This window comes from Phoca vitulina, unplaced genomic scaffold, assembly GCF_004348235.1.
Source record: "Phoca vitulina isolate PV1807 unplaced genomic scaffold, GSC_HSeal_1.0 scaffold87, whole genome shotgun sequence".
NCBI classification, from domain to species: Eukaryota; Metazoa; Chordata; class Mammalia; order Carnivora; family Phocidae; genus Phoca; species Phoca vitulina.
In genome coordinates this window covers 3652834-3671847 of record NW_022589790.1, presented here as the reverse complement: position 1 = coordinate 3671847, position 19014 = coordinate 3652834, and the positions used below count along the sequence as shown (strand labels likewise).

At 42.5% G+C, this 19014-nt stretch overlaps 1 protein-coding gene across 1 annotated transcript in view; it reads right to left on the bottom strand.

The window, feature by feature from the left end:
* TRIM58 (tripartite motif containing 58) overlaps positions 1-4494 on the bottom strand; it is an 18238-nt gene extending 13744 nt beyond the window's left edge. The window contains exons 1-3 of the mRNA XM_032395756.1: positions 4072-4494; positions 1602-1697; positions 50-280 (exon numbers count right to left, since the gene is read on the bottom strand). Of these exons, the coding sequence (XP_032251647.1) occupies positions 50-280; positions 1602-1697; positions 4072-4494 (750 nt within the window). The remainder of the gene's footprint in view (positions 1-49; positions 281-1601; positions 1698-4071) is intronic.
* Between the last annotated feature and the right edge of the window lie 14520 nt (positions 4495-19014).

The window sequence follows — 19014 nt, the reverse complement described above, 5'->3', positions numbered from 1 at the left end:
ACCCAGGCTCGCCTCCAGCTGACCCAGCTGCTGAGGCACCCAGGCTCACCTCCAGCAGACCCAGCGCTGGGCGCTGGCACCTCTCCTCCAGCTCCTCGGCCAGCTCCCTCAGAGCTCTGCTCTGCTGCACCAGCCGGTTCTTGCTCTCCCGGAGTCTCTGCAGGGTGGCTCGCTCCTCCTCCTCCAGCCGCCTCAGCTGTAGCTGCTCATCTAGGGCCAGGAACCCACGATACTTCTCAAACTCCAGCCTGAAGCGCTGCCTCTGCATTTCCACTTTCTCCTGGAGTGACACAGGGGATCCAATCATCACCAGGCGGCGCTTCAGGTGTGGGATAGGGAAGCTGGCCGCAATGTCCAGAGAGACCTCAGCGCCTTAACTCTGTCCACAGATTAGCTGCTTTTTAGCAACATGCAGAAACCAGAGGCCACTCTATGGGACAAGTGGCCTTCAAATTTAGAGTTTAAGAAAGACAGTTGGATTTGAGTTCTCATTTGGCCAAGGACTTGGGGGCAAGGCTGTTTTACAGGTAAGTTTTTTTTTTTTTTTTTTTTTTTTTTTAAGATTTTATTTATTTATTTGACAGCACAAGCAGGGGGAGTGGGAGAGGGAGAAGTAGGTTCCCCACTGAGCAGGGAGCCCGATGCGGGGCTCGATCCCAGGACCCTGGGATCATGACCTGAGCTGAAGGCAGAGGCTTAACCATCTGAGCCACCCAGGCGCTCCAAGTTTTTGTACCTTATTTGGGGGAAGAGGAGTATGGGGATTAAGGTTAAATATCCATTAAATTGCTGAGCAAAGTGACTAGCATAGAATAGTTGCCCAAGGAAGTTAAAAATACATCATTAAAGTAGTCACTAGAATGAGAACAGGGTGGAAACAACTGAATCATTATGAAGAGAGCTTAGAGAGACCTGATTTGTAAATGTGAAAAAAAAAAAAAAAGGTTTAGAGATTAGAAACATGAACATTACTTAGTAATATGGTAATTGTGAAACCTTAAAGATTTTATTTATTTATTTGACAGAGAGAGAGCATGAGCAGAGGGGAAGTTCAGTGGCAGATTGAGAACCACTCTGTGTGTGTGTGTGTGTGTGTGTGTGTGTGTGTAAATAGGTAAGTGAAAAAAGCTGAAGTTTAAAAAAAAAAGAAGATATGCATATGGATTACTGACAAGAGGTTGAAAGCTCAGATTATCCTCCTATATGTAAAATGATCAATATTAGCTATATTTCATATATATATAAATCCTGTGAAATATTTATTATGTCATTCGTCCAATGAATACACACACACACACACATTTTAAACTAGTAATGACAGTATGAGATTCTCCTCTAGGTACTAGGAATGGAGCATTGAGTTATAGTACGATAAAGATCAGTAAAACTATTTCTTTATAATTTGGACTGGGGTAGTATTAATAGAGATAAAGAACACAGCTACACAGTATAATCTGAGGGGACACGATGATCCAAGATGACACAGATGTTTCCCTAGAGCAACTACGTAAATGGAACAAAAGTGTACAGCAGGGAAGATGGATGAATAGTAATTTAATGACCCAAACTTGGATCTGTCAGAAGTCCCAAGATTCTCTTACCTTCCAAATGACAATTTTCTTCCCCACGTTGGCCTCCTGAGTGAAGGTCCCCTCTATCTCCTTCCTTACAAGTTCCAGGGCCATCTGGAGCTTTGCCTGTTTGGAAAGATGTGTGAACCCATTATAGATGCCCAAAATCAGTACCTAGTATTAACCAGGGATATCAGGAAATGCAAAGATCGATTAAAACAGGCCCTAGTAAGCACATAAAAATGTTCAACCTCTTTAATGATTAGTAAAATATGCATGTATTTTTAAATGTTAATGCCAGATATAATCAAAGATTTATCTAAACATATGTTCACTGCAGCATTATTTAAAATAGAAGTAACTTACCAAATGTCAAAAATAGGTGAGAAAAATGTTTTATATTAACATGATGGAATTAAAATAAGATGCTGTAGAATACTGAATGACAAGAAACATTCACAATTATAAAGTCAATTAAGATAAGTATATTTTATGTAATATGGCACCAATTTTGAAAAAAAAGTGTTTGTAATAAATACATAAAAAACTACATAGCAACAGATGTTCAATAGATGAAACTGCATCTACTAGTGCTTGGTTGCAATTGATGCTATTCCTTATATCTATCTATATATTTGAACTTTTTAAAATTACTTATTGCTTTATAATGAGAAAATTGTTTATTAGTATTTGGTAAAATGAAACCTTGTAAATTACTAATTGTTAAGTGGAAAGGAGATACACAGTATCATAAACCTTATGAGGAATTTAAAAAATAACAAAACTAAATCTCCTTTCAGCCCTACAACCCCTGCTAGAAGTAAACACATATATGTTATCTATAGAAAACAACCATAAGGATACACATATACACACATTTTTATATTCTTCCCTAAGTCATTCAATAAATCTTAGGGAAAAAAATGGGGGGGGAGGTAAACTCTTCCCAAAGTCATTTAATAAGTCTTACACAACAACTGCCTTTAAAAGAGACTGTTAGCTTATCCATAATGCTGCGCATAAAGTAGCAGGAGAATTTATGGAAGTATTTGACAAGATGGGGGAAGTGGCATTTTTCTTAATGTTTGCAAGAAATAGAACTCTGACACTTATAGAGAGAGAAAAAGCTCCCGTAGGCAGAAGAAACTGTGATCAAAAGCAAGGAGGTGAAAAAGATGTGGCATGTTTGGGGACAACAGTGATTAGATTAATTTTGCTGGATCTCATGTTTGGCTGAGACAAGAAGTATACAAACAGAACTTAGGGCCCTAGGAAGTCTTGACTGACAGGCTAAGGAGTTTAACAGATATTTATTTGCTATTTAATCAAGGATTAATGAAATATAAGGAACTTCTTTAGACATATTACATATAGCCACGTTACATTTAGGTAACTTCCGGGTAAAAAGAAAGCAGGAATAGCACACTTCAAAAGTGTAGCTAGAAAGGAGCTGGCACCTGAATTTTGTAGAGATGACAACCAAAAGATAAAAGGAAAAAAAAAAAAAAACTAAGAGATATTTCCAGGTATGTCAAGAAGGAAGTTGAGGTAGGAAATATCCCAAAACCTTGGTTTAAAACAAAGAAAGTTAAAATAATAATAATAATAATAATAATAATAATAATAATTTTAGAAAGTCCAATGTTAACAATGTATTTCATTGTGACAGCACTTCAGTTAAACATGCAGGTAGATTGAAGACGACTCCCACCTCCTTTGTGGTAACAGCTGTTCCAGATGTGGGAATTTAAATGTGATCAGAATATGTGAAATAACTTTTGAAGAGCACCAGTAGGGAGAATTCTATTAGAGTTTCACAGGTGCCGCTTTTGGGGGCCAAATGAGTCTCCTCTTTATTGAGGATCAGTCCCTGGGTATGTGCTGAACAGACTTAGCTACTGGGTTTTTACTTCGGGGTGCACATGCATCCGCAAGCTTTAAGGGCGGGCAGAGCTGTGTGCTCGGCAGACACCAGGTCCAAACCTCAGCGTTGTTCTAGGGACAGTACTAACTAACATGGAGATAAGCACTATGGAAAACGAGGCATTAGACAAGTAATTAGGAAGCATTTACAATAAAGACGTACACCTGGAACCAAGAACCGACTGGATAGCCCAGCGCTGCACTAGACGGAGCCAGAACATCAGCACCGGGGAGAAGAGAACCAGGAGCAAAGTGAAGGGCTGGGGGAGGCTTCAGCGGAGCAAGGGACAGTCTGAAATAATGTGGTTAATGAACCAGGTGCATCTGAGCTCCTGAACAGAGAAGTCCCAGAGGGGGTTCCCGTGGGGCAAGGCAAGGAGACCCAGCGGAACGCGAGCTGAGCGGAGGGGGGCGAGAAGGGCGCGGGGTCATTCAGGCCAGGAGGGTGTCGTCTGGTTTGTCCCCAGGCAGGTCAGCAACACCGCGGGCTCTGGCCGCTCGCCGCCTGGGCCGCGCTCCACACCCCGCCGCGGCCTCGCCCTGCGCCCTGCGCCCCGCGGCGCGCGGGGGCTCTCACCTGGTAGCCCCGCGCCGCCTCCTGCAGCGGCGCCGTGCGGTGGCTGCCGTGCTCCGGGGTGGTCTCGCACACCCAGCACAGCGCCTCCTGGTCCTCCTCGCAGAAGACGCTCATCTCCTCGCCGTGCCGCGCGCACCGGCGCGCCCCCACGCGCCCCGCGCCCAGCCCCAGCTGCCGCACGCTGTCCACCAGGCCGGCCAGCTGCCGGTTGGGCCGGAAGCTGTCCAGCCCGAAGGGGCCCCGGCACTGCGGGCAGGCGTAGAGGCCGCTCTGCGCGCTGTCGGACTTCTCGCAGAACTCCGAGATGCACGCCAGGCAGAAGCTGTGGCCGCAGGCCACGCTGACCGGGTCCTGCAGGAAATCCAGGCACACGGGGCACCTGGCCTCCTCGCGCAGCCGCTCGCCCGGCGCCCCCGAGGCCATGGCCGGCCTGGCCTCGCCTGGCCCGGCTGATAGCAGCGCGGCCTTCCCCGCGGCCCGCACTATCTGCCCTCGCGGTCTGGCACCGGAGGGAGGAACCCTGCAGCCTCAGGGCAAGCAGCGCAGGAGGGGTTTTAGCCCCTGGCTCCGGTTCAAGAGTCCAAATGAGCCACTCCCCGCGAGAAGTGTCAACTCAGACCACCCTCAGTTACAGGATAAAATAACATTCTCGTCACCCTGGCCTCCTGGGAAACGAACGTTTGTAACGGAATCCCTCACACTGTATCTTGTTTTTTAAATTATTACTATGTTATGTTAATCCCCATACATTACATCATTAGTTTTTGATGTAGTGTTCCATGATCCATTGTTTGTGCATAACACCCAGTGCTCCATGCAGAACGTGCCCTCTTTAATACCCATCACCAGGCTAACCCATCCCCCCACCCCCCTCCCCTCTAGAACCCTCAGTTTGTTTCTCAGAGTCCATCCTCTCTCATGGTTCGTCTCCCCCTCCGATTCCCCCCCTTCATTCTTCCCCTCCTGCTATCTTCTTCTTCTTCTTCTTTTTTTTTTTTTAACATATAATGTATTATTTGTTTCAGAGGCACAGGTCTGTGATTCAACAGTGTTACACAATTCACAGCACTCAACTACCCCATGGCCTTCTTATCCTTATAAGACATAATAATTTCTCTTTTTTTAAAGATTTTTATTTATTTATTTGACAGAGAGAGAGAGAGAGTACAAGCAGGGGGAGCTGGAGCCTGAGAAGCAGGCTTCCTGCTGAGCCCCATGTGGGGGTGGATCCCAGGACCCTGGGATCATGACCTGAGCAAAAGGCAGACGCTTAACCAACTGAGCCACCCAGGCACTCTTATATGGCATAGTAATTTCTTAAAATATTTTCCAAACTTTAATTTTCTACCCCCCATTAATTAGCTCATGATAAAGAACTGAGTAGATGAGCTGATGTGGAGACGCCTGGATAGATATGTGTAGAATAATGACAGGTTAGCATAGCCCAGCAACTATTTGGAATATAAGTATTTGGCATAGTTCAAAGAGGGTCTGTAAGGGCTGCATGCCTGTTATTACTGTTGCAAAGCACATTTTGGAGATGACAAGGCTGTAAGTTGCCGCTTTCCTGAGAAGGAGTAATTGAAGCATGGCCCATCAGCGCTGCCGCACCTCTGAAGTGGGGGAGACTGAGAAAGACACATAAGGAGCAAGATAATTTGAAGAGAAGATGTGATCCCTATTCAGGATAAGTATGGTGAGGTCATTAGGTCACCTGAAAGGTGGCAAATGCAGGGAGTGTCTGTCACTGAGCAAAATGTAATTTCCATTTTGTTGAATTTGAAGTGATGGTGCGTATGCCTATTCCAAACCATCCAGTCCGTCCGCAGCACACGTCCGTTGGTAGCCAGAGTCCCAGACGCAAGGGTAAGCAAAAGACATATTATGTCCCAGCTCTCGAGGAGCCTTAGCATGCATCAGGAGAATGCAGGCAATTACAAAGTAATCGTGGGGAAAGGATGCTCAGCAATGCTACAAGACTATAACAGAGGACTCTGAACTAGCCTGCAGGGTTAGGGTGAAGGTCCCAGGGAGTCCCTGAGCTAACAACTGAAGGGCCGTGCGAGGAGGAAGCAGGAAGGGGAGCCAGCAACACAGGAGCCAGAGGTCACAGGGCACACAAACATGGACTGTGGTGGGAGGGAGCAGGACTCACCCCGTGACCAGAGCCCTCCAGGCGGGCTGTGTGTGGGGCCAGATGAGGATGAGCAGCAGCAGATAAGGCCCCAGTCAGAGGCGGGGACTGATGACTCAGGTCTTTGGAGCTCCTGTGAGGTTTGTGGTCCTTATTCATTTTTTTAAAGATTTATTTATATATTTGAGTGAGTGAGTGAGGGGAGGGGTAGAGGGAGAGGAAATCTCCAGCAGAAGCCCTGCTGAGCGAGGAGCCCAACAAGGAGGAGGTTTCGATCTCATGACCCTGAGATCATGACCTGAGTGGAAACTGAGAGTCCGAAGCTTCTCCTACCGAGCCACCCAGGCACCCCGTGGGTCCTTATTCTAAGGATGAGGGCTTGGCCTGAAGCTTTGGTGGTGCGCAGGGTCTGAAAGGCTTGAGGTCATCTGCCAAAGGCTAGGTGGATAAATAAACTAGATTTTTTTTGAGAGCAAACAGATGCAGGTATGAGCACAGCAGCAAAGATGTGAAGTTAGAAAAGAAAGTAAAAGGGTGCAGGGCTCCTCAGCAGAAAAGCAGACGCTGGCCCAGGCTGAAGACTGTGCCACTTTCCAGCTAAGGGGGTTTAGAGGAGGCCATGTCCACCTCTCTGTGCCAGATGTCCTCTAAGACAGGAGGACGTTGCTAGTTCCACTCCTACGGTGCTGTTCAGGGGATGAGATGGACTCACAGATACCACACACCGGATACAGGGTCTGGTAGGAGTAAGTATATTTAACTAAAGAAAAATAGCAAGATAGATGGAAGAAGATGAGACGGAACTTCAGCGACATGAGGACAGGGAGATTTTTTTCCGTTTTGCTCAATGCTATATCCCCAGTACCTTGAGGAGTGACTGGCATATTTGGACACCCAGTAAGTACTAGTTGAATAAATAACCAACGAATGAGCAGATCAGCACAGTTTATCTTAGAAGCTAATGGATGAAGGAATTTCAAAGATGACAATATTATGTCAAAAGTAAGATCCGTATTTTTCTACGTTACACATATTATTTTGCTTTTTATTGATATCCCTGAGACTCTCAGTGATGTTAGAAACATCTCTATTGTATTGGGAGACACAGTAAAGCCACATATGTGCCCAAATGTATGGATGAATTGATACTACAGCTCACTTGAATGCAGATTTCCTAATTCCCAGAGGCTAAGAGGAGCTTGCTGGCTTCCCGTCTGGGGGTCGCAGTGGTCTTCAGCAGGGTGAGGCTGAGTGAGTGAGCTGACGTCAGAGGACATTTCTCCCCCAGCTGATTCCAGGGTAGCTGAGTTTAAGCTCTGTTTTGTCTCCAGACTTGTTAGCTGGGGAATGGGGTCTGTGCCATCATTGTTCTTAGAAAAATGTTTGCTTCCCTTGCAGCCTATCTGTGCAGGTAACTAGTGGAATGGATTATAATTTGATTTCACTGTATTTACAGATACGATGGGAAGTGACCAAAAAAGTGGCACTTTTTTTAGTAGGGTTGTTCTAACTGAAATTTGTATTTTCTCATGATCTTTCTTCTAAGGTGAATAGAACACCTCTTTGTGTCGATGCAACCCTATTTTGGTGCACTCCCTCCTAGATTCTTACCTCTGACGTTTTCAGGTTTGCATAGTTCCAAATCCACCCCGACTTTCACTAATACTCCTTCTCTAGTCCCCCTCTCCATTTGTGTCCTGTTTTCTCTGACAACATGGGATCCTCCATCCTTTGAATATTCCTCTCTGCTCACCTTCCCTGTCTCCAGGGCATCCATATTTTCTTCCCTAGCCAAGTCCCTTGTCCTTCTCACCAAGACCCTCAGCTCTCCCGGGCCTCACCGTTCGCCTCAGCTCTGGGGATTCAGAGTCTCCTCCACCCAAGCTCCTTCTACTCCACAGGAAAAAAAAAAAAAAAAAAAGTTCAAACATAAAAAGCAACAGCCGCTGACACAGCACTTTCCTTCCTGTTTGTGGTTTTTAAAAGGATCTTGGTTGGTTTTCAGTCAGCCGTTACATTCTACATTATTATTGTTCCCTTTCCCCCAGAGATTGCATTGGTGATTTATTGAGCTAAGGTTTTCAAACGTCCTCTGTGAACACAGCCTAACTTTCCCTAGTTAGGTAGGGGGAACCGACATCCAGTGCACCTCTGTTTCCATGGAGGGAATCCGGGAAGAAGAGTTAAACCAGAGAAGGTCCTCATGACTCTAAGGGAGGACAAGGGGTGTTGGAGACACTGGATGGTGCAGTGGGAGAAATGCCACCCCTTGGCCGGTTTCCCGCACATGCGAGCTCCATTCCCTGTCTGTGCATGTTAGCAAAGGTAGATTTATGTAGTAATGCTACATTTAAAAAGAGATTTACATTAGAATCTTCTTTTGAGTAATTTGAGGGACTTGAGGACAAAAAATGTACCCTGTTCATATTTTTATTCCAAAGTCCTTCACTCAGACTGCACAGAGTAAGAGCTAGGCACCAGGTATTGGGATCAAATGCAGAGCTAATTAAGAAGAAGACCCCAGAGCTTATATCCAGCCTTAGGATAGAACTGGCATGTGGACAGCATAACAAGGTAGTGGCAGAATTTCCCAGATGCACCCACGAGGGTGGACAAATGGGCCAACCAGAATGAAGCATGTGGAGAAAAGGTTCACAAGGGAGCTACTCTTGGAATATAGTTTCCAGGGAGATCTGGAACAGCCAGCCAGCCCCTGTAGTTTTAGGGGAATCTGGTCCGAATAAACACAAGTGCAAAACCCAGTGAGGTGTGAAAGAACACTGGGCGTCTCAGAAGGTCCCGTAGTTTGACAGGGTTCCTGGTCCAGCTGTGACCAGGAAAAGACCGGCTGATGACCAGTTTTGCATGTTCTACAAATATGTTTAGATTTTTATTTGTGGGAAATGGGCACTGATGACAGATTTTCAGTGACTGTCACAGAATGTGATACCCTGTGGTTGTCTTTCCTAGTGGTTTGGGTTTTGAAGCTCTAAGGGTCACTCTGAATTAGAGGCTTTGCCTATCCTCAGGGATGCTCCAGTGTGGCTGGGGGTATGGGGTAAAATGGGACATGTGAACTTCTCCCAGCTTGTAGAAGCAGCCTGAACACAACTGTATTTATACAGATCCCATTATTGTATATCCACTAAATGTAAAAACAGACCTTCCAGGCCTCTCGGGCCATCCCTCCAAGCGAGGCCTGTGAAAGACTCTCCAATGAGTGCAATATCTTGACTCCTTTTTCTATCTCCAGTCTATGTAAAATACTTAGGAAAAAGCAGAGGCGTTTCCATATATATATAGACTTTCACACATTTGCAATTAATGGCCTAGTATGGAATCTAGTGTTTCATATAGTGCTTTGTTGTAAATCGGTTTGACACAAAATAGGCTTTGACGCTTAGTACATCATGATATGCCCCATGCTAAGAATGTCTGTGGTTTCAAGAGTCTTCTGCAAACACACTATAGCATAAGAAGGAAAAGCATGAGTCAAAGAGGAGGATTTTTCCTGCTTTCTGTAAGATTTAAAGAAAGAGGGCCACCTGGGTGGCTCAGATGATTAAGCGTCTGCCTTTGGCTCAGGTCATGATCTCCAGGTCCTGGGATTGAGCCCCATGTTGGGCTCCCAGCTCACTGGGGAGTCTGCTTCTCCCTTTCCTCCTGCTTGTGCTCTCTCTCTGTCAAATGGATAAATAAACTCTTAAAAAAAAAGATTTAAAGAAAGAGAAAAGGGCATATACATTGTTTTAATTAGTGGCAGGTTGGGAGAGAAATCAGGAAGAATTCATGGTGATATTTGAAAAGGGTTTCTCAAGACTGGACACAAAGCACTCAATTACAAAAAAAAAAAAAAAAAAAAAAAAAAGATTGCAAAGTTTAACCTTATTTTTTAAATAAATGAATACATCCTCAAAGTATAAATAAAGAAGTTATACGTTCTTCCCAAAAGTGGAGCATTCATATGAAACCTTTTGTGAACCAAAATGCATACCAATGAATCACTGAGCACTACAACAAAAACTCATGTACCATATTCTGTCTAACTGAACATAATAAAAAAAAAAAAATTAAGTGGATACATAAAAAAAAAAAAAAAAAAGAAGCAAACGTCATTAACTTACACAGAACATTTTTGAGCATTTCCAGATCCCAAAACAACCTCTCTTAGGTTTTTCTGATACCTAGGGATGCATCTTGCTGACAAATACACAAAACAAATCAAGACAAAGCACAGATGCTCACCAAGTGCAAAGCTACGGTGGCCTGATGCTCAGTGTAGGTCCTGGGGAGTGAGCTTTGTGGGGCCACCCTTGCTGCTCAGGGCGCATACCCCCTCTGTAACTGCTCTCTGCAAAAACAAACACTGAATGCTAGTTTTGCTCTCCACCTCTTTTGTAAAAGCAAAAATCCTCTTCAGATTTCTTTTGGTTTGTAAAACCCGATGCTAATGTAAGTCTCTCATAAAAGTGAAATGGAGTAATTCAAGCTTTCAGAAAGTGGGGAATACCTGTAATATCAGAGCTGGGCCTTTAAGAGTAAAATTTAAAAGACCGAAAACAGTTTTAAGGTGCAGTATCTCTGGAGAGCAGGTTTTCCTGGATCACTGTTGTGGTATCAGCCCGGGGTGCTCCATCTGAACACTCTTCCTAGTCCCCTGAGGAGGATTTTCCCAACTACCTATCCTGTTCAGACCCCACCCCACCACTTCCATGGTAGGAATTTCCTTTCATGAGGGTATAAGTCGTCTCTCCCTCATTTGTCTCTTGTGCTAGCTCCTGAATTACCAGCAGGATAACAAACCTTCTGTCATTAGTATAACTAACATTTACTCATTTCCTTTGGTGTTCTTTGAGCTTGATTCCACTGAAATAGCATGTACAATTCCCAGAATTGCCCTAAAAGCAGAGCATGGCACTGAAAGATGGTGGATTTGAAGCTAAAATAGACCTGCTTTCAAACACTGGTGCTCTGACCCTGGTGAGTGATATTATGTCCTTCAAATACCCTCAGGTGACCCTGGTGAGTTATGTAAGCCTCTCTGACTGTGTCTGTGGGTGAAACGGGTTCTTTTATAAGGCTTATATGGGTTTTTGTGCATGGAGGGCCTGGCATCCAATACATACTCAACAAATGCTTGCCCAAACCCTTCACCATCCAGTCATACAATGCACCCGAGAGAAAGGAAGGAAAATGCAAATTGCTGGGGACATCGTCTGTTCAGCTGTGTGCAGGGGCTAATTGTTCTGAATTTCCTTATTTCCATTGTGTGTCCAACATGGAGATGTTCAAAAGTGAAGGTTTTCTTCATAATTATATGCCAGGGGGTTTATCAAAATAATAGCAAATTACCTGCTAATTTCAAAACATGGCTGTCTTGAAAAGAATAATTATTGATTTCTACATTGGGTATTATCTTCAGCTGGTTGTTTCAATTACTTCAACAGTTTTTCAGTTCCTTGATTCTAGAAGGTAGTTCTATAAAAAAAATAATGCATTGCCCAAGTTTGTCCTTGGACATTAAGGATTTCTAAAAAATACAGTATCACCAATCACTGTTTGGCAGAGGTAGCCCAAAGCATTCCTTATACCCATAATGGCCCCACCACATCATATAACTGTAGAGAATGCAGCAAGCAATGAGATATAATGTTTGGATAATCCTCATTTTTACTTTATAAAAAACTTAAGTAGAATTTGAAAATAACTCTGCATATAATTTAAATTCATGAACTTAGAATTCTGTCTCCACCCACCACACATTAAGTCCCTAACACAGGTAAGCAATGTTAAGGGATCAGAATGGGAGTTGAGGGAGGTGGTGAATCTACTTTGGAAATAAAGGTCTGTGATGAATGCATTCTGGAAACCAGCCCCCTTCATTTCTACAGTTCTACAAAGGCAATATGATACTGACAAAGTTAAATTTAGATGTTGTCAGCAAACTGTGCCCCTAATTTAATTCAAAGTAACTTTTGTCTATGAGATCACAGAATTACATTTCTCAAAACACTTGGATGTCTATCTTATCTATTCAATAATTATTTGCTTGTATAATACCTAAGTGAGTGATGATATTCCCTGTGTTTGAACAATATCAAGTCTGAGTTTTAGAATGTCTTTCTTTTTATTGGACCAAAATATATTTCCCTAAAGGCACCATCTGTTAATGGCATCTCTCCTTTAAAGATGAAATAGAGCAATTTTAATTTCTTTCATAAAACTATTTAATCTATAAAATCATCCATATTTATCTTCTTCAAATCAGCTGAAATACCTCCACTTCTTTTTCTTTACCTTTTTTCTCTTTTTCTTAAAAGATTTTATTCATTTATTTGAGAGAGAGAGAGAGAAGCAGCCTCCCTGCTGAGCAGGAAGCCCAATGCAGGGCTTGATCCCAGGCCCTGGAGATCATGACCTGAACCCAAGGTCATGCTTAACTGACTGAACCACCCAGGTACCCCTCATTACTTTTTTCTTGGCATAATTCTAAAGCATCACAACATCCTCCACTGAGCACACACCACATTAGCTAGGAGCTTCTCAAGCACGGCCCTCAAAAGTGACGGCAGTGTGCTCGAGGAAGGCTGCAGATGAAGCTGTCTGTCCCCAGCTTACTGTGTGAGACTTCTATTCACTGGCATGCAGTTACTCCCCCCCATTATTCTGTGAACAAGTGTATTTGGTAGGACAAGACTCTACCACTCTTACCTAGAGAAGTAGGAAAGAATTCTGTGCCAACATGGCCTCTATATCCAGACATTCTGGGGGGAGCTAATCGTTCCATAGTGACCTTGAGCTCAGTGACCTTGAAAGAATCACTTACTTTCTAGGCCTTAGCTTTCTTACTTGTAGATTGATGCCCAATATGTATAGCTATTGTAAATACAAGATGAAGAACTATATGTAAAGCACCATGACTGCAATTAAATAAATGCTCAAAAAATATTGGCTATATTATTATAATAAGAGTATCATTATTTTGCATGTTACACTGAAATTAGGTTGTTATTACAATGAAATACTATCAATTCTCTTAATTTGAAATGACTTTCAGCAACATTTGGTTAGGTTTAAGCTTACTATTAAATATCTATAATTTTTATATAATCCTTCATATCATAGTGATAATTACCCAATTTCAAATTTCTCTGTGCACTGATAAATTCATCATACAACAATGAAGAAAACCTTAAAATATCAACTTTACTGAGAAATATAAAAGAGGAATTTTAAAATATGATTCCTGAAATGAAAATTAGAATATTTAAAATTATCTGTAAATTTGTTTTGACGTGATGCATCTACATGGATATTTATTTTTAATGCAGTAACATAATTCTTAATTAATATGTAATAAACTTTAGTAAGAATAAGTTTATAATGTTTGAAATAAGAAATCAATTAGAATTGCTGCACTGTGAAATAAAATACAGAGCAAATGGCCATTATGAACGTTCCTTACAGTAGATTGCATATTGCACTATCAGAAGCCATGATGCTCATGGGAAATATAAAGCTATTGGAAAGAATACCCAAGATAACTGATGGCCGGGAGTAGTGAGGAAAAGATGACCCAGTGAAGGAGAGGCACTATGTTCTATATAGTACACATTTGTAGGTTTCTAAGTGTTTATGTCATTAATAGCCTTCCAAACCTAAAAATGTGCACCATAGCTTGCAATTTACATATTTCATGATAGGTTTTTAATCCTCATTATCCAGCTTAGTTTTAAAGGTGATGTTTATTTACCTGTGCTCTAACATCTTCTCTTGCCAGAGAAGAGACACCCACCCTTGTCACCACATGCTTGAATATTAGAGGGAAGCTTCATGGGCCGCCCGCCTCCCATGGTTTGCTCTCACCAGGAAGCCAGGTTGATCTGTGAAGCCTGATCTGTGAAGACACTTTCTGGTTGTGGGTATGTATGTATATATGCACTGCTCACGTCCCAGGTGCCTGCCGGCTGGCTGTCCCTCACACGGAAGCAGTGATGATCTTTGTAGGCACGGACACTGTCCCATCAACCTGAGTGGAGCTGCGGCTGATGTACACAGAGGGAAGCCCAGAGGAAACTGTCAGAGTGCACGATCTGCTGCGAAGACCCCGTCCTGCCCGATCTGCCGCGAGGACCCCACCCCGTCCTGCCAGATCTGCCGTGAAGACCCTATCCTGCCTTTCATTTTTTTTCCTGCAAACATGCAGGAATTACAAATCTAGACTTGAGATTAGATATGAAAAGTCCCCCTCACACAAGACTACCATGTAGTCTATCAATGGCGTTTAATTTTGTTCCCCCAAGTCTAATAGCATAAAAAAAGACCTATGATGGAAGTAGTTGTAAAAGTAATAGCAAAAAAATGCCAAAATGATCCAGGCTATATAATTAGCTATAAAAATAGCCCGGATACGGTAGTCCTACCATACAGTAGTAACATAATTGCATCAGCCCATACGTAGAACTCACCAAAAACTTTGGAAGATAAGACATCAAGTGCCTAACTCCGGCAGGCAGTACTATGGATCCCACCGCAGGTAATCTGAATATTCTTCCCAACAGCCTTTATTCCCTACAAGCATGATGGCCTCTGATGCTGCAGTATACGACACGCCCTGAGGGACTGTGTGCAGTTGTGGCCATTTGCTATATATTTTATTTCATCACAGTTTACACACAAATTATTTTTATTAGAATTTATTGCATATTAACAATTACGCTGTTTAGTTAAAAATAAATATCCATTTATGTATATCACACCAAAATAAATGTACTGATACTTTTGTCTACTTCTATTTCCAAGTTTTCTAAAAAGTATACACATGAATCATATTATTTCCAAAAAATGATAGTAGTTAACACCAAACATCAATGCGTCCGATTATAATGACCTTTCTTCATACACTTGAATTTTTTGTTTTATTTTTTTCTGTGTGTTCTTGTTTTGGTTTTGTTTTGTTTTTAATACTGCTATATTACAGATGATTTGAGAACCTTTTCTTTTCCAACTCATCTTCCAAAACTCAAACTAAACAGCCTCTCAGACAAACTCAGATATTGCATTTTCTTTTTTTTTTTTTTAATTTTTTTTTATTGTTATGTTAATCCCCATACATTACATCATTAGTTTTCGATATAGCGTTCCATGATTCATTGTTTGTGCATAACACCCAGTGCTCCATGCAGAACGTGCCCTCCTCAATACCCATCACCAGGCTAACCCATCCTCCCAACCCCCTCCCCTCTAGAACCCTCAGTTTGTTTTTCAGAGTCCATCGTCTCTCATGGTTCTTCTCCCCCTCCGATTTCCCCCCCTTCATTCTTCCCCTCCTGCTACATTCTTCTTCTTCTTTTTTTCTTTCTTAACATATATTGCATTATTTGTTTCAGAGGTACAGATCTGAGATTCAACAGTCCTGCACAATTCACAGCGCTTACCAGAACACATACCCTCCCCAGTGTCCATCACCCAGTCACCCCATCCCTCCCACCCCACCCCCCACTCCAGCAACCCTCAGTTTGTTTCCTGAGATTAAGAATTCCTCATATCAGTGAGGTCATATGATACATGTCTTTCTCTGTTTGACTTATTTCGCTCAGCATAATACCCTCCAGTTCCATCCACGTCGTTGCAAATGGCAAGATCTTATTCCTTTTGATGGCTGCATAATATTCCATTGTATATATATACCACATCTTCTTTATCCATTCATCAGATATTGCATTTTCATTGATAAATTGACAGATTCACATTTAGAATGAGCTTGGGTACAGATTGCTCTCATGGCATAAATTAATTAATTTTCAGTCATAAATTGTTTTTGTTTTTTCATTTAGTTATACTTTCAATTAAAATATGATGGCAAAATGCCATTCAAGAAAAAGCAGCTGTCCTATATCCAGTTCTCAGGATAGGCGATTCACTAATTGCCTGCTCGCTATATTTTAGAAAAACTGTCTTTTTGATTCAATTTTTATCTCAACATTTTTGAGACCAATCCTAATTACAAAAAAATACCTCTCCAAAAGAATGTGAAAATTCATTTATCCTGAATGTGTTATAGACATCTAAGCTTCAGTGGGTAGAGCTGAATCTCAGGAGATTGGTTCCATTGTTTACTAGCTCGATTGACAAATTACAGAAAAAAAAAAAATCTGGGGACCAGGATTCTCAGAAGGGCCAGGTCCCCAAGAAACCAGTCATTAAAAGGAGAAGACAGCTTCTTCCAGGGTCAAACCCCAGCAGAGGAGATGGCAAATTTCCACTTGCATGAGGAAAGCACAGCCCACTTGTGGGTTCAAGGAGGGCAAGGCAGATCCTGGAGCAGGGACATTTTAGGGCTCTCCATGCTGGGAAAAAAGACAGGTAGGAGAGGCTCATGTAGACCGGCACAAAGGTTTTCAGAAGGAAATCAATGTGGTGTGTGTTTTAGTGTCAAGTGACATAAATTTTGTTGTATTGTTTGCTTTGTTTGTTGACATTGAATTCTGAAATTACAGGACTTCAATAAATTCTTCCTCATTATCAAGGCAATTTTAGCCTTTGCTGATGCTCTATGTGAAACCTAAGCAAATGGTTTTGCCTAAATTGTTTAGCATATAAATCTGTAGTAACTGAAAAGTAACCAAGAAAGAGTTTTTAAGAAGTCAAAGGCCGTTTAGTTGACTCTAAGCAAGATTCCAACAATAATATTTCTAATGTTTATTTTCATATAATTTCAAAGAAAGCTCCAAAATTAGATCTGAGGTTGCGCTGGTGGCGCTAGTACTAAAGTAGACTCAGCATTTTTGGGAGGCAGATGTTTTCATTTTCATTTGATTTGGTTTTTGTTTTATTTTTTAGCTCAATATAATTAAGGTACTTCTAGCATTGAGCATTGAATTGAAGTCCTGAGCTCCCGGAATGGCTATAGAGTAGCCAGAGAAGATATCATGGAGGAGGTGCTATCTGAGCAGACTAGGGTAGGAGCCGCTTAGAAACACAGAGATAATATCCCAGGGAACTGAATGTGTTGAACAGAAAAGGAGGCAAGACCTATGTTGTTTGCACAATACTAAGGGAGCTGGAGTGTTGGGAGCGAATGGGATAGGAGAAAAGTGGACAAAGAGATTGCAGAGGAGATGGGAGCAGAAAAGTAGGGCCTGCTACACTGGGAAGGCTTTGGCTTGTCTTTTCCTTCTTAAGCTTTAAGAAATCACATACCACACAGTTCAATATGTATAAGAGACATCCAGGATTGTATCCCTGATAAGAAGGGCATAGATTTTATTAAGATATTATTTTCATTCCATATGAATTTTTCATGGTCAAATGAAGATAAAATTCCCAATGATTTCACTCAAGTATGAGAGGAAGAAATAGAACACAGCAAAAATAGTGAACTAAAACAACAATGTATTAACAGAACAGTTGATTCCTGATGTGTGCATGAGCTGATTGGCCACATTGATTTACTCACGTATCAGGAATGATTCACAGTACCGTGTGCTCCCAGTATACCCAGTGAGCTGGGTGCCACTGTGGGCTTTGAGAAGAGGAGTGACACATGCTGTCCTCTGTCTTTCCCTTTTACTCTTCTCTCTTTTCCTTCCTTCCTTCCTTCCTTCCTTCCTTCCTCCCTCCCTCCCTTCCTCCCTCCCTCCTTCCTTCCCTCTGTTTTAAAAGTTTCATTCGGGGCGCTTTATTGAGTACTTACTGAACAAGGGCAGATGCAAGGAGACTATTGAACAATCCAGGTGAGAGGAAGTGGCACTTTTTCTGCGTATATTTTCAGGTGGAGCCAGGTGATTTTGGCGAGAAATCAGATACTAGGTGTGAGAAAAACAAAAGTCAGGTTTTCTGGCCTGAGCCAGTGGGAAGATGGAGTAACCATTGATGAGATGTGGCCGACAGGCTAAGGGGAGGCTCTTGGGTGATAAAGAGATGCAGGTTAATTAGTGTTAAGTTCCAGATACTAATTAGACATGTCAGTGTGCTTTCAAATAGGGAAATTGTTTACATGAGGCTTATAGTCAAGCTGGATACACACATTTTGGTGTTGAGGGCCAGGTAATAGCATTCACAGTCACAAGCCCGCATCAAACCTCAAGGGGAATGAGGGGTCACTGAGAGGTATTCAACCCTGGGGTCCTACATGAACAGGCTGGAGGATGTGGAGAGATGCTAAACAAATAAATGGATACAATGTGAAAGGCAGGTCTGTAGTTGAACTCAGAGGACACATAGCTGGGCATGTTAAGTGACAAGAGGAGACCCAGGAACACAGTGGAATCAATTCAGCCAAGCTGACAAGAGATTAAGACCACTAGGGATGCTTGAAGAGCCACTGAAATGTGGCATTACTATTTTGGTGGAGTGGTGAGGGAAAACCCCTGATTACAGTGGATTCAACGGGGGTGCAGGCAGTTGACAGGGACAACACCCTCAAGAAGGGAAGGAGTACAAGTGAGTGGACAGATGCAGGCAGTAGGTTTTAGAGAACAGAATGACATCAAGACATCTTTTTTATTCTGTCTCTTTTTTTTTAAGATTTTATTTACTTATTTGAGAGAATGAGTGAGAGAGAGAGCAAGAGCAGAGGTGGTGGGGGGAGGAGCCCAGGGAGAGGGAGAAGCAGACTCCTGCTGAAGCAAGGAGCCTGATGTGGGGCTCCATCCCAGGACCCCAGGACCACGACCTGAGCTGAAGGCAGATGCCCAGTCAACCGAGCCACCCAAACACCCCATTTGTTCTATTTAAAGGGAGAGAATACCAGCCTGTTTACATGCTGAGGAAATGATCTGGCAGATAGAGACCATTGTTAATTCAGG